This window comes from Desmodus rotundus, chromosome 1, assembly GCF_022682495.2.
Source record: "Desmodus rotundus isolate HL8 chromosome 1, HLdesRot8A.1, whole genome shotgun sequence".
In the NCBI taxonomy this organism is placed as follows: Eukaryota; Metazoa; Chordata; class Mammalia; order Chiroptera; family Phyllostomidae; genus Desmodus; species Desmodus rotundus.
The window spans coordinates 8,769,093-8,782,053 of NC_071387.1; the positions used below are offsets into that span (position 1 = coordinate 8,769,093).

The 12,961-nt window shown below is 55.0% G+C and overlaps 2 protein-coding genes across 4 annotated transcripts in view; one reads left to right on the top strand and one right to left on the bottom strand.

The window, feature by feature from the left end:
* The window catches only part of PSMB7 (proteasome 20S subunit beta 7), a 54,028-nt gene extending 49,192 nt beyond the window's left edge, over window positions 1-4,836 (top strand). Inside the window, exons 7-8 of the mRNA XM_024562121.3 lie at window positions 1,443-1,594; window positions 4,589-4,836. Of these exons, the coding sequence (XP_024417889.1) occupies window positions 1,443-1,594; window positions 4,589-4,700 (264 nt within the window). The 3' untranslated portion in view covers window positions 4,701-4,836. The remainder of the gene's footprint in view (window positions 1-1,442; window positions 1,595-4,588) is intronic.
* A 2,323-nt stretch (window positions 4,837-7,159) lies between these two features.
* Window positions 7,160-12,961, bottom strand: part of NEK6 (NIMA related kinase 6) — a 71,953-nt gene continuing 66,151 nt past the window's right edge. For all 3 annotated transcript variants that reach the window (XM_045196724.3, XM_053920793.2, XM_024562440.4), the window contains exons 9-10: window positions 10,083-10,196; window positions 7,160-7,297 (exon numbers count right to left, since the gene is read on the bottom strand). In XM_045196724.3, coding sequence (XP_045052659.1) covers window positions 7,187-7,297; window positions 10,083-10,196 — 225 coding nt within the window. In that variant the 3' untranslated portion in view covers window positions 7,160-7,186. The remainder of the gene's footprint in view (window positions 7,298-10,082; window positions 10,197-12,961) is intronic.

The window sequence follows — 12,961 nt, forward strand, 5'->3', positions numbered from 1 at the left end:
CCAATCAGAAAGTGAATAAACCTGGTGGAATAAAGATCAGAATAACCCCCTAGCCCTTGCTGCTGGGTTGCTGAGGATCCCACTTCCATCAGAGCCTTCTCCGTCCTTCTCTGAGTCTGTAGAGGGCGCTCATGTCACTGGAATGCCACTTCCTGGCTTAGGGCAGGCAGATCTCACAACTGGAGGTCAGAGAATCTGCCAATGGATGACCTCAGGCTGGAATTTGCAGTGGGGAGTCATACTGCTCACAGGGTGCTGCTTGGGCGAGCTCCTTAGTTTAGCTTGCATGTTTGTGGACTTGACTGTCCTGGTGGGATAGGGAGGGGCTGCAGCACAACTTAGAGCCCCTTCTTTGAGAGATTGGTTCATTTTTGTCTTTGCTGCACAAAGAGCTTGAACTTGGTGTTCCCCAGGCCCTTCCTTGCCTCCTCCGCTGTCTGCCTTCTTCTTCACTGCCCTGTTTTTTGAGTGCCTGGTGTGTGGCCTGCCCTTCAGTCCTCTCTGCAGCTTTGCTGACCCAGCCAGTGTTCCCACTGCTCCTTCTCAGTTATCCGCCAGCCCTTATCACACTGCATTGTGGTTCCTTGGGTCTGATGCCCCCACCGGACTTCACGTCCCTACACAGCAGGGGCTTTGGGCCTTCATCCATCTCTGCAGTCCTAGCTCCTAGCACAGGACCCGGCATGCGGTATGCCTCCTTGGATAAGAAATGAGTTAATAGACTTTTTACCAATAACTGTTGGGTACTTAGATTTGCTTCTTAAAGGAGAAGAAAAAAGAATGATTCCAGGAATGAATGAATTCAGTGAACGTGTAGGCTCATTAGTGGGGGAGGCGATAGATTCTCCTGGGCAAGAGGTCCCACCCCTGACTCTGCCACCATTTTTCCAGAACTATTTTTGTGTTTTGGTGTTAGTTAACTTTCTCTCTTTTGGTACCAGGAAGCAGGTTCCAACCATTGTTGGATATTTTTAAGCAGGGGTTAGCAAACTACCACCCATGGGCTGAATCCACCCCACCACCTGTTTTTGTTAATAAAGTTTTATTGGCACATAGCCACACACATTTGTTTACATATTGGCTGTGGCTGTTTTGTGCTATCATAACTGAGTTGATTAGGTATAAGAGAGGCTATATATTCACAAAGCCTAAAAATATTTACTGCTGGTCCCTTCTACAGGAAAAGCTGGCTGACCTCTGAGTAACTGCTCCCCGCCAGCCTGTGGCCCTCAGCTGTGTGATGGCCGGTCTGACCGGAGGCAGTGTGTTGAGGGGGCACGTGCATGAGGGGTCGGAGAGGCCTGGGTCCCACACTGACCAGGCGAGGAGCCTCTGGCAGATCATCGAGGTGCTTTGATTGGTGGAGTGGGCATTGGCAGCAGTGCCTCCCTCACAGGCGAGTGCACGCTGCTGGGCTTCATGGTTGCCGTTCTCTTTCTCAGGAGGAAGAAGCCAAGAACCTGGTGAGCGAGGCCATTGCAGCTGGCATCTTCAATGACTTGGGCTCTGGAAGTAACATTGACCTCTGTGTCATCAGCAAGAGCAAGCTGGACTTTCTCCGCCCATACTCAGTGCCCAATAAGAAGGGGACCAGGTGAGTGAAGGAGGCACAGTTCTTCCTGTGTCACCCAGCTTTCGTGGCCACCCTGGATCTCTCTGTGGTATCTAGACAGAGTTTTCTTGATTCTTTCTTGTGTTGAGTAAATCCAGTGTCTCCAAACCAACCTACACAACAGACCTTTGAGTCAGTATTTGCTTTATGATTCTGGGCTGCTCTCAGGTGTAGAAAAGTGATATAATTTGTAAAATGTTGACGGGAGAGATGGCATAAGGCCCAGGAAAGAGCCCTAGGTAGAGTGTCCGGGGGAGAGCTTTGAATTACCTGCTGTCCTTTTTCCAGTCTCTTAAATGATCCCCTGAATTCTGTATGAAATTCTGTGAGCAGATGCATTTTTCAGGGCGACCTACCCATAGCTTTTCCTCAGAGTGGTGCAGGGGTCCTCAGTGGTTAGAAATCCCTGGCTGGGAGTCTCTGAAAATTAGCCGTGGGAGCTAACTGGTCCTTCCTCCTCTCGAGGGAGCTGTGCCACTTGGCCATGGCAGGTGCTGAGCCGGCACTGCCTCTCAGTGGTGCAGCCCGGGCTCAGAGCAGGGACAGGTTGGTTTGCAGCCCTGGTGGCTGGTGTGTGTGCAGATGAGCTGCTCATTTGCACTCCCGCATGGTTGTCCAGCTGTTATCCACCCTGTGGCTCCTGACCTCCTGGAACCTGAGCAGCTCAAGATGTGTGTGGCTACCTGAGCTCTGCTTCCAGCCACGTTCATCCGAGGATAGCCAGCACATGAGCTTCTGGAGCACTCGCTTTAACTCCCACAACATACACTCAAAATCCCAGTTGGGGGTAACTCACAAGGAAAGATAGAGCATGGAGCACCAGCAGGTCCTCATTGCGGTGTGCGCTCAGCATTGTGGAAACTCCGCGTGTTCTTGACGGGGTAGCGCAGCCCAGCGGCAGGAAGCTCTGGCTCAGTGGTTGGGGAAATGCCACTGCCTGGCATGGTGTCTTTGGGAAAGTCCATCGCCCTGTCTCTGAGATGATGGGGCTAGACTAGGTGCTCTCTAAGGACCCCACGGAGTTCCTGTGATCTTTAGCAGGAGGGAAGCGACCTTTCAGGCCTGGGGCTGTGTTGGGGGAAGCAGGCTTTGCCGAGCTCTCTGGAGTGGGAGCAAGTACCTCTGCATGACCCGCTTCCCCTGTTATTTGCAAGATGCTGCATGACCTGAGCAAGTCCATGGTGAAGAGTTCAGGAAGGGGAGCTGGTTACACTCCATCCAGGCTGAGCACAGTGCGGGGTGAGGGTTCTGGAAGCCACGCTTGAGCCATTGCAAAGCAGTACTTGGGGCGGACAAGGGACTGTGCTCGGTGCAGGGGTCCTTGTCCAGAGGGGAGTGCGGCGCATCTCACTCCCCTGGGGCGTGGGTCACACATGTGTAAAGGAGACTGTAAACGCACAAGTACAGAAACAGAACGGCCCCTTGGGTTAGTGAGTGGTGAGGATGCAGTGAGTGGTGTGAAAGGTGCTGGACAGTGTGGCCGGTGGCAGGAACCTGCCCTCTGGGCAGAGCTGCCCCTGCCCCCCCATGGTGCCCAGGCACTGCAGCAGGCGCCAAGTGGCAATGGGTGCTGTGGAACTTCACCATTATCTTTTCTGCCGGTGGCTGACTGTTGGAGGCCCTGCCTGGGTTAGGGGCATCTCTCCCAGAGGGGATGATCAGGGTGGGGCAGAGCCTGAGGCCTGAGCAGGCATCCTGTGCCCAGTCCCAGAGTGGGCCTGGCCCTGCACATGCCCGTTGGCCCCTCTGCTCTCAGCCCTCCACAGCCCTGTTTCCCAGCCCACTGTTGCTTAAGGTAGAGGCCCTCTCTGCGTGCTGCTGAAACCAGGTGCCATAACGCAGGGTGGTGCAGAAGTTCTCATGTGTCCAGGGTGCCCCCAGATGCTGTGGTTCAGATGACTTGGGCACATGGGAGCCACGCGGGGCTCTGGCTCGGAGATGACAAGCTGCCAAGGGTCCAGTCTGGGGGAAGGAACCACACCTTCACACCAACAGGAGAAGGGTGGGCACATCTTAAAAAGATGCAGCTACAAAGGAGTGTGGAAGGGACAGGGAGGTATAGCAGAAGTAAAGGCCAGCTGCTCTTTGCACTGCAAACTCTTGAATTTATACAGAGCTCGGTAACATCGTCCTCGCATTTCTGCTTCCTGCTCTCTGAGCACAAGAGTCCCTTTGAGAGGATGGGTTTTCCAGGAGCATGTGGCCATGGAGCAGCCAGGAGTGTTCTCTTAGTCCCTGGCAGGTTGACAAAGTGTCCCAGCTGGGGACAGACCAGAGAAGCAGCTGGCCCTGTGCTGCTGTGCGGCCCCATACGAGAACTAGCAGTTCAGCTGTGTGTCTTGGAGACTGCCTTGTGCTCAGAGAGACCTGTCGCTTTCATGCCAAGAAAGGCGGTGTTGGGTATGTCCTAATGGTGACCCTCCACGTCCCTGCAAGGGACAGTTAACTGTCCTTCCCTGAGTCTTGAGAGTGGTCTAAGGTGACAAGCCCATAGTCTGGCTCTGGGTCATTTTGTACTGTTGATGCCTGCAAATACTTTCTCCGTGTTTAAGGAGACAGGTCTGCCTTGTTGCTACACAAGAGAAAGGTGAGGGCAGCTTAATGAGAGGGCTTGCCTCCTGCTGGTTACTGAGAGGCGCTTCCAGGAGGCTGAAGCTTGAAGGCAAATGCCCACACGCTTTCCAGCGTCTCCTGGGGCTGATGAGGTGGGCAAGGGCATGTGAGTGCCCACCAAACGCCCGGGGACCTATCTGATCTTACCTTGTGGTCCTGTCTACCAGGTGTCCCTGTTCTGTAGCCCTTGCGAGCTGAGGAAAGTGACCCTTGGGGCAGTTGGACACCCCTGGGGTCACAGAGCTGGGGATCAGGAGAACCAGGGTTCTGGGCCAGGCCTCGAGGCCTCCCCTGAATGAATATTCCTCCCTCCAGCAGGCCCCTCAAGGGATCTTAACTCTTGGATGTTATTTTTCTCACCAGGTTTGGCCGGTACAGGTGTGAGAAAGGGACCACTGCAGTCCTCGCTGAAAAAGTCACTACCCTGGAAATTGAGGTGCTGGAAGAAACGGTCCAAACGATGGACACTTCCTGAACGGTGTCCGTGGATGGCTGGGCACTACTCTGGAAGACAGGGGCAGGCAGTGGGGGATCCCTCTGTGAGACACTCATTTGGCTCATGTTTGCTGGATGAAACCCAATAAAAAATGAAAACCAAATTGAGTGGCTGAGGTCTGGGGGCTGTGGGGTGTTTTCGTTATTTCACTGTAAAGGCCCATCAACCTGGCTTCCCCTTTGGACATCACTCCCTCCCGAGGGCCAGTCTGTTCTGGTGGGTGTACAAGCAACGTAACCCTAAAAACAGATGAGGCTTCTGCTGTAGGAAGTCACGTCAGGTCACTCTGATTCTCCAGGTGAACGTTCACATCCGCCCCTCGTATTAACACCCTGGTCTTCGTTTACGATGGTCCCAGTGTTTTCTCTTTTTAATTTTTAATTTTGTTTTTAGGATGAGTGCAGCATACATAGCCTTTTCCCCCAGCAGCCAAATGGGACAGAAAGAGCCAGACACGATCAGTTCTAAGTACCAATGGAAAGCAGGTAGGTAGACAGTCTGCTTTGCCACAGCTGCAGAAAACTGGTCGAGCTTCTTTTAGGCAAGTTTCACAGAAGTCAAAGGAATGCGAGGGATTACTGTTTGTAATTATTAGGGTACACTCATGTCACAAACACTTAGGCCTGGTGAATGGAAGAAATTGTACACCTCCAGAGGGTCCTGGTAGGCAGAGTTATTCTCATGGTATGTGGAAAAAGCGAGTTCATCTGTGTCTGGTGCCGATTCTGCCAAAGGAGGCACAGGAAGATCTCAGGACTTTAAGGAGAACATTTGCAAAAATCTGCCTGGAATCTGAAAAACTTTCGGTGGGAAGTGCTCAGTAGGAGACAGGGCCTTGGCGCTCCCCCCAGAGGGGCATGGCTGGGGCCCAGCACTGGCTCTTGGGCCGGCCTCCCTTGTTAAAACTGCCAGGAGTGGGGTGGGGAGGACAGGGGAATTATTTAGGGCAGCAACTTGGCTGATGATTGTCAAAATTATCTGGGAGCTTAAAAAAATTCCAGTATTACTCAGAATGTCTGGGTCTCAAGAAAATTGTGTTTTGAAAGTTGCCTCAAGGAATGGCGCTGCAGTGTGAGGCTGTTTCAGTTATCCACGGATCAGACTCGTTCATACAGGTACCCCCCACCCCTCTTTATTTCAGACATGGAGAACATGTACAAAGCGAAGGCTGCATCTGGAGAAATCTCAAACTTGACAGCGTTAACAATAGAACAGAGTTCGCATGTGGGGCAGAGCGGTGGCCCGGCCCTAGTCCTTTATACCCAGGGAGGCCCGGCCAGGCCAGGCCGCCAATGGAGGGCTGAACCGTCACCAGGTCAGAGGACGAGGGCGTAGACCATTTGAAGATTAACTTGGGTATAAAGACAAAATTCAAACTATTTCCTTCAGAGCTTGAGTTTTCCCTAAGTTCACATTTATAAATTAGTCTTCACAGTTAATCCTATTTGGGAACCAGAAATAAAGGGACACGTTCCTGGTTTCCTACTCCTCATACATTAATTCTTGACTTACGTGGCCCATGGACTTGAGTTTTGTGAAGGGGTGAGTGGCTTACCGTTTTGGGATTATCTACAATGTGCTAGACAGCGTGCATATTTCATATCAAATTCTTTCAGCACCCTGAAGGTAGGTATTACCAGTCCATTTTACAGATGAGAAAACTAAGGCTCAGAGAGGCTAAGAAACTTGCCCAGGGTCATGGCGGGAAGTTGCAAAAGGAGAACTTGTATAGAGAACAGCCTGAAGGCATGTTTTGTATTTATATTTTTGGACCCCATGCTTCCTCTACACAGAGGAAGATGTTAACGCTGACCCCTAAATGAGCTGCCGGCGTCGGGCAGGGGATGGAGTGCCTGGGAGAGCTGGGTGCTGCCTTTCAAACTCCGTTGGTCTCTGAAGCGCTGTGCCAGGTACTGGGTCTTCTTCGTCCTCATTCATTGACTTACAAACGCAGATAAAAATATTAGGAAAACCTCCACTCTATTTTAGAAAACCATGCCTTTATCCCTTTACTACAGAGTAAATTAAGCACACGGCTTGATTGAAAAGATTCTAAGCGCTAAACTGAACTCGTTGCCAGCCACTTCCAAAGGCTCACTGCAACTCCCAGCCTCCCGCCGTTGTCGGTGTCGGCCTTGTCCAGTCACTGAAGGAGTTGCCCTAGAGACTCACATTACAGTCCGGATGCAAGGGGCTTGTCGCTGGCTCACTGAGCCACACCAGGGCTAGCCCAGCTGAGACTGTCCAGGACGGTTTAAAGAAAGGACTTGGATTTGATCACCAGTAACAAGACCAGGGCCCCTCCCCCCAGCTGCTCTGCGTCCAGCGGTGGCTGTGAGGCCCGGCCCCCTTGGGGAACCAATCCGCTGAAGCCTCGCAGTTGGTCTAGGCTACCAGGTGGCCATTTTGGAGGAGGGTCAAGTAAGGCAGAGGTGCTGGCGCTGATGAGGACGCCACACCCTCACTCAGGTGCTCGAGGTCCACACGTGCATCTGCTTGGCAACCTGGTGCACGTATCCGATGTCGGGTCTCTGGTTAGGGTCGGGGTAGATGCACGCACTGACCAGCTCTCGTAGCTGCAAAGGAGAGGACGGCTTGTTAGTCTTAAGCAAGCAGCCTTGCTGAGGCTCAGGCAGCATTTGGTCTGCATTAACTCACTGGTTAACTTGCGCAGCGTCCAGGCAACAAGGAGGTAAGGACGGACGCTGGGGGAGGTGGAGGGCGGGGGGTGTGGTCACAGCCACGGGGCAGAGCCAGCACCCATCTGAGGCCTGTCCATGCTTGGAGACCCGACGGTGGTTACCTGCAGGTAATTCTGAATTTTCAGATGCTTGCACTATTAGGCAAATCTGTGTGTGTGTCTGCTGTCAGTCACAGAGACGCCCAAACCAGAGGACAAAACTCCAGGCTTATTGATCATAATAAATGCATTAACATGCAGCAGGGCTGCAGTCTGCCCACCCCCTGGCCTCTATTGTGCTCGTGAAAGACGGAGCTTTTAATTACACAGACACTGAAGGCTGCGCCCGCCGCGGGGGTGGGGAGGGGCACCTGGAGCCTGGATCTCCTCCCCTCCGATAGCCAGAGTACCAATTATTTTAATGGTAATTAAAATAATGACCTTAAAAAGCCTACATCTTAACTTGCATCACTGGGCTCACTGCAATTTTTTCATTTAAAAACCTGCTGCTGGAGGGGCTGGCTGGCCCTGTGGGTCAGGGGCAGCAGCAGCGGGAGAGGGCTGGCCCCAAACAAGGGGCTCGTGTGTGCCCCGGGTGCTCAGGGAGTCTGGGGTGGCCGGAGGGTCGTGCGGAGGCCCCTGGGCCACTGTGCGCGATGCACGTGTCACGCCTGAGTGTTTGGGCTGCGCACAGGGTTCCGCTGGGTCAGGCACTGTGAGCGCCCCTTTAACTGCATCGCCTTTCTGGGCTCCACGGCTGTACACACGCTGGGCGCCTGGTGGGGGCCGAGCCTGCAGCCAGCATGGACACTCCCAGAGACCCACGCTGGCCAGGAGGAGACAATGCTTGTACAGTGTTCCTCACAGTGTTCCAGGCAAGGTAGCTGTGCGTGGCCTCTGACGGGTGACGCACCCACGGAGACTGGACGAAGGTGAAGTTTATGTGACTCCAACCATCGCTCTGAGTAGACCATGCCACGGGCAGTAAGTGCATGTTTGCAAATTTTAGAATTCAAGAGAAACAAAAATGTATCCATTTCCATTACTAAGAGGCGAGGGAACTTCCAAAGCCATGTGCACTGGGGGCCTCCAGGGCCGTGAGGTCCCTCTCGCTACCAGACACATGGCCTAGGAAGGGCGCATCACGGGGAAGGCTGGGGGGCTCCAGGGAGCCAGACCTCGCACCAGTGGGACAAGGGGCCGAGGGCTTCACACGGGTTCGTTCAGTTCGGCTTCACCTCTGCGAGGCAGACTGTGGCTCCCACTTATAGGTGGGACACTGAGGCACAGAGAAGTTAGGATTTGCTCCTACCAGGTTCTTGCTTCCAAATAGTACAGAATTCAAAACTTAAAAAGTGAGAAGAAGAACCAAGTGCAACAATTAACTTGGTAAAGAACTCTAACCAGGGTGGTGGTGGTGTCTTTTTTGTTTTTGGCAACTTCCACTCCAGAGCATAAGTTCTTCCTCCAAGGGTTCCGGAGGAAGCCACTGACCCAAAGCCAACAGAGAGGGCACTGAACACCTCCCGGAATGTGCGCTCCTGACCCTTGCCCTCGTCCTCCACGAGCCTGAAGCCAGTGAGCAAGCATGGCCTCAAGTTCAAAGGCTGGGCTCAAATCCTGCCTCCACCACTTGCAAGTGATGTGACCTTGGCAAGTGACTTAACCCATCTGTGCCTCAGTTTCCTCATTGGTAAGATGGGGTGGTGGAGGGTCCGGCAGAGTAGGTTGTAAATGTGAGATGCCATTACCGGGAGGCAGTGAAAGGCCTGAGGCCCTGCCCAGGGAGGTCTCAGACTCCACCCCCACTAGTGTTGACCTTGGACAGGAATCAGTCATGTATCTGCTAGCATTAACCTTGAACAGAAAGAAGGATATAGTTGACGCTCACTGAGCCCTTCCTCTGAGCCAGGCCCTGTGTACATCCAGAGGCCACTCTGGACGACGACAGCTCAATGTCAGCCCAGTGCTAGACTGAGCGCACCATGCGCATTACCTCAGCCCTTCCACTGACCCTGAGAGGTAGAGTCTGGGGTTATCCCCATTTTCCAGATGAGGAAACTGAGGCTCAGTGTAGACCTGCACCTCTGTCTACATGCTCAGCCATGCTGTGCTGAAAACCTGTTGTTTCATCCTCACAATTTATTCACGAAGGCAAATACTACCCGTTTTCAAGGTCACAAAACTGAGGACAATGATGCTCACATGTGGTACCTGACACAGCCCGATGCCAGACCCGTCAGGGCCTGTGCGTCTGCGTCCAGAGCCCCTGTGCCTGGTGTGAAACGTTGAAAATAAAAACCCAAGGTGTGACTTAGGTCTGTGACAGCAAGGAGACCAGCCTGTTAGCTGTGGTTTCCTGTCATGGGAGCCGAGTGGCAGCCAGCGGTGGTGTGGGGCCAGCCAGGGCCACCTCCTGCCTCAGTGTCTGGTTTCTGTTGCTCGACACCACTGGGAGCCCGGGTGTGCCACGGTGCGCCCTGCAGCGCGCCCCACGCTCGAGCCCTGGGGAGGGGCCCAGCAGACACTGGTGTCCTGAGAGCCCTTCAGAAGCAATCGTCTACTTTTGCCTCTGAGTCACTTTCCCAGAAGTCCTCCCTCCTCCACCCTGGGAGCTCAGTCGAGCTCAGCCCCTCCCCACGAGGCCCTCTGGGGCTGGGCTGGCTCGGGCAGCCACTCACCTTCTCAGAGTAATGTTCTCCAGGGAGAGGTGGGTAGTCACACTGCTCAATCTTCTGGCAGAGGGAGAAGAGGTTCATTTTATCTCCATAGAAGGGGCTCTGGAGAGCAGCCATCTGCAGGGGAGGCGGGTGGGGGGAGAGGAGTTTTCAGCCTTGAAGTCCAGATTGGCTGTGGTCCGCCTGGGCCCCACTACAGCCACTGTCCTGCAGGGTTTCCCCAAGCCCCGAGGGAGCTGGAATTCAACAGAAGGGGCTGTTTGTACACTATCCTTGCTATGTGAGCAAATCAAACGGGACAAAGGTTTCAGTGACAAAACTTGAAAGGCAGTGCCCCGAGTCCTGAGGGCTAGCCGCTTCACGCCTCGCTCTCAGGGAACGGCTTGGCCGAGTGGGGGAGCACGTGGTGGAACCGCTCTGCTCCGTACGGTGGAGGCCTGGGCCCGGCAGGTCCTCCGGTGCATCGTCCTACATTTCTAAGAAGCAAATTCCAAAAACACCCGTGGGAGGATGTCTATTTAAGCAATACATTCAGGGAATTACCTGGACAAACATGCTGGGAGCAGGGGTGGGAGGCATTTCACTTGTTGCCAGCCCAGTGCAGGGCTGCTGCCTGGAGGCCTGGCCGCTGCTGTCTTGGAAGCTGGACGCCCAGATCATTGGGGGCGGGGCCAGGAGGAAGAAGGCTAGCTGCTGGCCACCCTGGATGCAGGGGCCTGGGACCCTCTGTGTCACAGAAACTGGGTGCTTGCTGTGTGTCTGGCCTTTGGTCTCCTTGTTCCTAACGTGGGAAGGGGCTCCACCTGTGCCCCGAAGGCGGGCGGCTCCTGGGGCACTGGTAAGTGGAAGGACTGTGGGGGCCCCAGTCGGTTCCCACCAGGTTAGGAAGTGACCCAGACACCCCCAGACACCGCTCACAGCACTGCTACGGGGTGCCTTCAAAGGGGGTACACGGGGACGAAGGGCAGCTCTGCGAGGCAGTGGAGTGGCAGCCCAGCACGGTGCCCACAGCCCCATCTGCTGATTAATCCATAATGGGATTCAAGTGCTTCCTATCACTCCTGCTTGCTGTGGCCTGCTGCCGGGAGGCCGCCCAGCGCCTCCTGCTAATGAAGTGCAGCCGGGCAATTGTCCTGTCTGTCCGTTTGCCCTCGTTCCCTCGGAGGAGCCAGGCAACCCAGGCCACTCCACATGGGCCCTAGGCAAGGGCTTCTGGTCTCTGGCTGGGGTGGCTTCCTGGGGAAGCCTCCCTGTCCTCTCCCCGGAGGGTGGCCCAGCGAGCCCTGCCTGTCTCAGGGCCAGGAGGAACCCGAGGCAGCCGGGCACGTGAGTGCCTGTTGGCTTCAGTTCCCATCTGTTCCCATCCTCTGCTCATCTCTGAACCCCAGGGGGCTTCAGAGCCCAGTCAGTGTCCTTGGGTTTACAAGTGGCCACTGGGGATGCAACAGTGTGGCTGGGACATTTGGAGGCTTCCTCTGACCCGGGCCCAGGAGCATGTCTGGGCAGCACCTGTGGGCCCAGGTGCCTGGGCCAGGCCAACTGCTTCCACGTGGGTGTTTGGGGCCAGCCTCCCCTCTCTGCTCCTGTGACCAGGGGTTGGGGCCCCTCTGCAAGGGCTGGGAACCCGCCTGGATGGAGAACAGGCCGCACAGAGAGAGTGGCCCCAGCACCAGGCAGGGAAGGAGGCCTTGCCCGCTGTGGGCTCCGCCAGCCTGGCCGTGAGCTGGCTTTGCCACTGCATGTGCAAAATGGCATCGATTGGGAGACTCATTTCCCATGATGAAAACGAAACCCTCAGTGCAAAGGGTTAATTGGGCATTTTCAAAAGGACATCTGTTGCCACAGCAGAGAGCAGCTGAGGCTCCGGGGTCACTCCGGGTGATCTGGGTGCCCTCCCAGCCATGGCGAGGGATTAAGATGGGTTTTCTTGTAAAGGGTTTCTGTTCAGAGTAGAAAGGAAGTTTGGATATTGGCCCACGAATACAGGCTCTGGTTTTTCACGTGTCCGACTTGGGAGAGGGACTTGGTGACGCTTTCAACAAGCTAGTCTGGCATTTTCAAAAATCTCGCTGTTTGCGATTCCAAAAGGGCCCCAGAAACTGGCGAGAGGCAAGCCTGATACCCGCCATCCCCTTTTTGGATGGTTTCTCCCTCCTTCCTGGCACCTTCCCCATACTGTCTGGGAAAAGCTTCTTGACCCCAGGGGTCACGGTGGGCTATGCCGGGGAAGGCAAGAGGGCTCGCTGAGTACGGTGGCTTCTCCGTCTGTGAATGCTGACTCTAAAGGAAGAGCAAACCCCCTCCAGCTGCCAACCTTGGGCCTTCCACCCACAGCGGGGCACTGGGCTGGGAAGGAAGCTCTGGGGCTGGTCCAGACACTGGATCGGGCTGATCACCCCGATGGCCAGATCTCCCTGTGCCGGTGACTGCCCTCCTCGCACTGGTCAAAGAGCGGAGGACTGGCTCTTTGGGGCGGATGCTGGTTGCCTCACGAGAGCTGCTGAAGCCATGACTCTCGGCGCCGCTCTTCAAGCACAGAACTTGTTCTGTTTGGCGTCATCAGGATGACACACAGCCGGGGAAACGGGGGAGCGTGGTCCCGCGGCCCCGCGGCCCCGCTAGGAGGGCTCAGAGGAGCTGGTGTGCGATCTAGCGGTCAGAGGGAGAAGGGGGATCCAACTGCAGGGAGGACAGCGGCTGCCTGTGACTCCCACCCTGCCAGGGGCTCGGACTCCCTGGGACTCTTGTCACCCTGCATCTCCCTGGCATGTCCTAGAGTCTGAACCCAGAGCCCCATCGCCAAGCAGCCTGCAGCCCTGCTCCCCGACGAGGTAGGGGCATCCAGACTATTCTGTGGCTCAGGCCAGAATTCCAGAGCAGGA